This window comes from Notolepis coatsorum (genome assembly GCF_963971535.1).
Source record: "Notolepis coatsorum genome assembly, chromosome: 1".
NCBI lineage: Eukaryota > Metazoa > Chordata > Actinopteri > Aulopiformes > Paralepididae > Notolepis > Notolepis coatsorum.
In genome coordinates, this window is record NC_140165.1 from 32770119 (window position 1) to 32775910 (window position 5792).

Below are 5792 nucleotides of genomic sequence, written 5' to 3' on the forward strand. Positions count from 1 at the left end.
TTACACCACGCGCTGCGCCTCAGGCCTAACGACCACCCCTAGGCATGGTCTAATTGTCACAACCCACTCCTGCGCGTGATGTAATGCTTAAAAAGAAAAGTTGGATGTGTTAGTTTGTTGGATGTCTAGCTGAAAGACAGTTGGATGTCTTAGTTTGTTGGATGTCTAGTTGAAAAACAGTTGGATGTCTTAGTTTGTTGGATGCCTAGTTGAAAGACAGTTGGATGTCTTAGTTTGTTGGATGTCTTAGTTGAGAGACAGTTGGATGTCTTAGTTTGTTGGATGTCTTACTGAGAACAGTTGGATGCACTTCCGAGCTGCTTCCACATGGAGGCAACTTCTCTTTTTTTTGGGAACAACTTTTTCTGGCAGATGGTTTTTTCAATAAATCTTCAATTAATGTGTGTTTATTGTATAGTAATAAGGTTGGATGAATGCGCCAGTTGTATAAAAGCCATTACACCACGTGCAGTCGTGGGTTGTGAGAATTAGACCATGCCTAACGACCACCCCTAGGCATGGTCTAATTCTCACAACCCACTCCTGCGCGTGATGTAATGCTTAATTAGATAGCTCCTCATCCAGCTCAACCCAATCCCCCTAAAATACCATACTTTTCTAATTTATTGAATAATATATCATGATCAATGGTGTCGAAAGCTTTTTTTTAAGTAAATAAATAGTCCAATAGCAATTTATTTTTGTTGTCAATAGCAATTATCATTTATATAAAACGTAAATACAGTGGTTTTGACAAGTTATTACGTTATTCTGTAAAAGTTGTTACATTATCCACTCCACATACACACCTGGCTACATCCACACACACAAGAAAAAACACAATATATAAATAAAACATGGGATGGAGGGGTAGAGAGTATTTGGTTTAGTAAAGACACAGAGATCACTAGTGTCCTGAAGGGTGGGGTCTGCAGCAGGTCGTCACTAGGGGTGGGACGATACATCGATCCAAATCGATACATCGATGTAATTATCAACAATCGAATCGGATCGATGCGATGTAATAAGATCGATTCATATCGATACTCTTATTTTGAAAATCCTGTGGCGAGTCTCATATCCGCCCAAGAACAACAGCAGTAGCTCCGTGTGTGTAGACGTTACAGCATAGCATTCTCCCTTTCTGTGTGTGTGTGTGCGCGCGTCTTTGGAAAGACCAGATGAGGTCAGAGGAGTTTGATGTTTAAATGTTATTTAAACATAAACAATATAATACATAATAAATGTAGGCCTATACATGATCATGCAACATCAACAAATTGTTGTAGGAACGGTTTGGGAGAGGGAGGTTGTGAGTTTTGAGTTCCAAAAAATGTAGCTTAAAGTTTAAAGCTCAATATATAAAAACGTGGCACTTTACAGTGAACAGGAGGTCTATTTGTATTAAAAACAATAGATTGATTTTCCTTTAAATGTCTGGAAGAGCTCAAAAATACAAATGTCAAATGATATTTTCATTACCTTTTTTTTGTTGATCTAAATGTTACTGATTGTGTTAAATGGGCATATGATATCATCTCATATCGATCGCAGGCACCTGAATCTAATCGTATCGTATTGTATCGTGAGAGACTTTGTGATATCGGCAAATATCGTATCGTTGTCCAAAGAATCGATATCGTATCGTATCATGATGAAACTGGTGATTCCCACCCCTAGTCGTCACCCATCCTCACCATTTGAGAAAATACTTGTGGTTTTTCTATTCATCAGCCAGTGTTGTAGTACTCAAGTCCGAGTCCTGGACTGATCTTCAGGACTCGTGACTCGACTTGGACTTGAGCACTGATGACTCGGACTTGGACTCAAGCATTGACTGCATTCAGACTCGGAAGGTGCAGACGAGGACTCGGACTTGTTAATTGATAGTTATTTATTTTTAAATGTTTTTTTTTATCCACTTTTTCTCCTTCTTTTTCTGTTTTTCTCCCATCCTAATTTAGTCATGCCAATTCCCCCCTCCCATGTCTTGATCGTTGCTCGCATGTGCCCCCCACTGGTCGGTCGTAGGGAGGGTTGAAGAATCTATCGCATGTCCCCTCCGGTTACATGCGGAGTCAGCCAGCCACTTCTTTTTCACCTGCCAGCGCGGACTCTCATTGGCGAGGTGTAACGTGTGGGAGGCTCACACTACCCTCGACATCTCCTGTCCTTGCTGTGCAGGCGCCCTGACCGACCTGTAGGAGTCGCTGTATACAACGACCAGATTACCACCCATCGACTTCCCTCCCACTGACTCTGCCAATTGAGTCAGTATGACGGCCGGCCCAAGCCGGAGGCAACGCTGACAGCCGGATTCGATACCGGTGTCTCACGCGTTGGTGACGAGTGCTTAGACCGCTGCGCCACCCAGCCGCCCTATTTTTTTATGTTTTTGTAATCATTTGGCATAAGATATTGATGGCTATATTGATGGCAAAGTAAATAAACTCCCTTTTAAATGGTGACCGCTGTGTCAGTTATGTTTAAATTAATGTAGACCTTTTTTTATTTGTATGTCAGCTCTTTGACTGCCAGAGTGGACTCAACCTTGATGACTTGGACTCGGACTTGGACTCGGGTAATGGGGACTTGACTCAAGGTCTTCTTTGGTGACTCAGACTTGGACTCGAACACTGGGGACTCGAGACTCGATTCGGACTTGTGATTTAGTGACTCGACTACAACACTGTCATCAGCATATTATCATTTTTCATATGCTGCTATTTTTCCCAAGTTGACTAAATCATTCAGTTACAGAGCGCAGAAGATGTTTTCCAATCACAAACAATACGTTTGCACCACAACAAAAGTGTCACTTGGACACACTCTGCGTGAGTCCTTGAGAACAGAGGGATCTCCAAACACATACAGAGAGAATTGGATGGAGAGTTTGCTAATATGTTGAATAATATTTGATTCCCGTGTGTGAATCACTGCAAAGTTACCACTGATAAAGAATAAAGTTTAACTATTAAAAATACTGGTTACTGAAAATATGTTGTATAACAAGTTGACATTATGATGTAGTTTAAACTATTCCATTCAGAGGCATATCCAGCCACTGTGGTACCACTGTTCCCCACAGCTGCTGCAGGTCACAAAGGTCATAGCGTCCTCGTCGGGGCCCCCGCTCCGCACCCAGGCGGGCAGGAAAAGTGTCCCCCGAGACACCTGTGTCACCGCACAGTCTGTAGCCGCGCAGCGCCGGCAGCGGAGCTTCCGCGTCCGAGTCCCCTCGGGCCCCCGGGGCAGCTGCCGCTCGCTCACGCCCCGCAGCGAGTACTCCTCCCTCAGCCGCCGGAGCTCCCCGCCGGCCATCTCCTCCGCGGACATCCGGGCGAAAGCCTCTGCCTCCAGGGCGCCGCTCAGGAGATCCCGGCGGAGGTGGCCGCTCTTGGGGTTCCTGAGGTTGGCCACCTTGCTCCTCACGCAGGCTTTGTACTTGGCCTGGCCGGCGGTGTGGAGGCGCGTGTGAATGTGCCGCTCGATGTCTCCCGCGAGCTCCGCCATCTGCTCCCCGCGGCCCGGCAGCTCTGGAGGTTCGGGGCTGAGGGCGCAGAGCAGCAGCTGGAGGCATTTGGATCTCACCTCCGAGAAGTCGCTGGAGGACGCGGAGGTGCCGCTGCCGTCTCCGGCGGCTGCCAGTGGTGGATCTTCTGGAAGGGAGCGGAGGGCGGAAACAGTGGGAGAAGGTCCAGCTCTCGCTAAGGAGGACGTCCCTTCATCTGTACTGGTCCTCACACACTGCCCCCCACCCTCACATGTTGGCTGCTGGTTCGAACCAGTGAGGGAAACCCCATGCATGGACCCCACTTGGTCCCCACCGCTCCCATCTGTAAGGCTAACAGAAAGCGTCCCTTTCTCACCGCGGTCTGTGCATTCGAAGCCACCTTGCAGCGGTTGAAGAGAGTGGCTATACCGTTTCTTCCATTTGGAAAGCAAGCACTTGGCTGTCTTTTTCACAGAGTCATCAGGGCATGTTTTGAGGACCCTGTAAAGAACCTTGACAATCTCTGTCGTTTGCAGCTGTTCCACCACGGCACATGCGTTATCGAGGTCCACCAGGAGAGGCATGATATTTCCATAGCTTCTTTCTGTGTTTAATTTGTCTATTTGCAGAGCATGGTGAGTGATTCGTTTTGTATTCATGGTGACTGCAGAGAGAAAGGGAAACAAGACTTTGTAACATATCAACATCTATACAGCAATGTTTGGGGGAAATAAATAATATCTAATTTCTGTAACTGACACCACACAACTATGTGGAGGTATAATTTACAGTGGTGTGTGTGCTGACAATAACATTGCACTGAGGAGTATAAACCACTGCCATGCTCCCCAACATGAAATGAATGAATGAATGAAAACTTTATCTAACAGCTTGCAGAATGGGTACAATACAGTACGGCTCAATACACACAAATTGTTAAGGGGATGCAGACCAGAAAAATACGTTTGTCTTGTTTACATCAGGGTCCCCCATGACCACATGACTGACTACTAGGCTATAAAATTACAATATCACACTGCAACATGGTGTTCTCACGTACTATTTGTTACTTTTGTGTTACTTTATTTGTGTGGTAGTGGCTTACCTTACCCCATCTCTCCATGTTTGTCCAAGAAAAAAAACACATAACAGCTACATGCAGGCAGCCATATTGAATATTTATTCCTGCGAGATGTGTGGAGTATCAAAAACGGCCACTAGATGGCAGTGAAGCCTCACATCTGCTTGGTGCGAGCTGTGTGTGAATGAATGAATGAATGAAAACTTTATTTAACAGATTGCAGAATGGGTACAATACAGTACGGCTCAATACATACAATTGTTAAGGGAGTGCAGACCTGAAAAAGACGTTTGTCTTGTTTCCATCAGGGTCCCCCATTTTCAATTCATATAGACATTTATGACATACACAACATACATGACATTTATGGCATAGGGACATATAGGTATTTAGTACTGATACATTTGTGACATAAACGGTATTCAAATATACAGTACTGTTACCTCTAGATCCTGACAGAGTATATACATATGATGGGGAGGGGACTGTACATTAGGAGGGGGTGGGTGGGTGGGAGAGAAATATCCATACGGCGGGGAGGGAATAATGTACATGCGGTGGGGAGGAGACTGTCTATTAGGAGGTGGTGGGGGTTTTGGGCATTTACGGTGGCCAGTTTCGAATTGCAGCCTCCCGTAGGTGCTCTTTAAGAGCAGTTTTGAATGTGGGTAGGGATTCACATTCCTTTACAGCTTTGGGTAGGGCGTTCCACATTGATGTGGCATAATTGCGAAACGTGTTTAGTCCCTTGTTTGAGCCGAATCTGGGTTTAACATGATTTGTTGAGCTTCCTCTGGTGTTGTGGTCGTGGTATTCACTGACCTTTGGGAAGTATTTTGACATGTACATGGGTACCTTAGTTGTATAGTGTATCTTGTAGACCAGGCCCATTGCAAGTTGCTGTACTCTGTCGTCTACTCTAAGCCATCCTAGGTTGTCAAAGTGGGCAGGGGTGAGGTGGGTTCTGGGGGTAAGGTCAAGTAGTAGTCTGACCAGTTTGTTTTGTGATGTTTGTAATTTTGTTTTAAGCGCCTTTGAGGTGCTTTGGTACCATGAGGTGCACGCATAGTCGTAGTACCCTTGAATGAGTGCTCCTGCCAGAGTCTTCAGGGTATTCTTGTTTACCAGAGAGGAGATCCGGTACAAGAATCTAGTTCGTTTGTTGACTTTTTTTTATTACATTGGATGCCATTTTGTCACAGGAAAGATTTGCCTAGG

At 45.3% G+C, this 5792-nt stretch overlaps 1 protein-coding gene across 1 annotated transcript; it reads right to left on the reverse strand.

Moving 5' to 3' along the window:
• Positions 1-2818: 2818 nt before the first annotated feature.
• Positions 2819-4666, reverse strand: tceanc (transcription elongation factor A N-terminal and central domain containing). Its single transcript, XM_084332438.1, has 2 exons — positions 4599-4666; positions 2819-4157 (listed from the first exon to the last, which is right to left on the reverse strand). Exon 2 carries the CDS (start codon positions 4150-4152, stop codon positions 3046-3048), a length of 1107 nt encoding a protein of 368 aa, XP_084188564.1. The 5' UTR covers positions 4153-4157; positions 4599-4666; the 3' UTR covers positions 2819-3045.
• Positions 4667-5792: the final 1126 nt, after the last annotated feature.

Excerpts from the sequence above, each read along its gene's own strand:
- tceanc (XM_084332438.1), bottom strand. The coding sequence starts at position 4,152 with ATGAATACAAAACGAATCACTCACCATGCTCTGCAAATAGACAAATTA.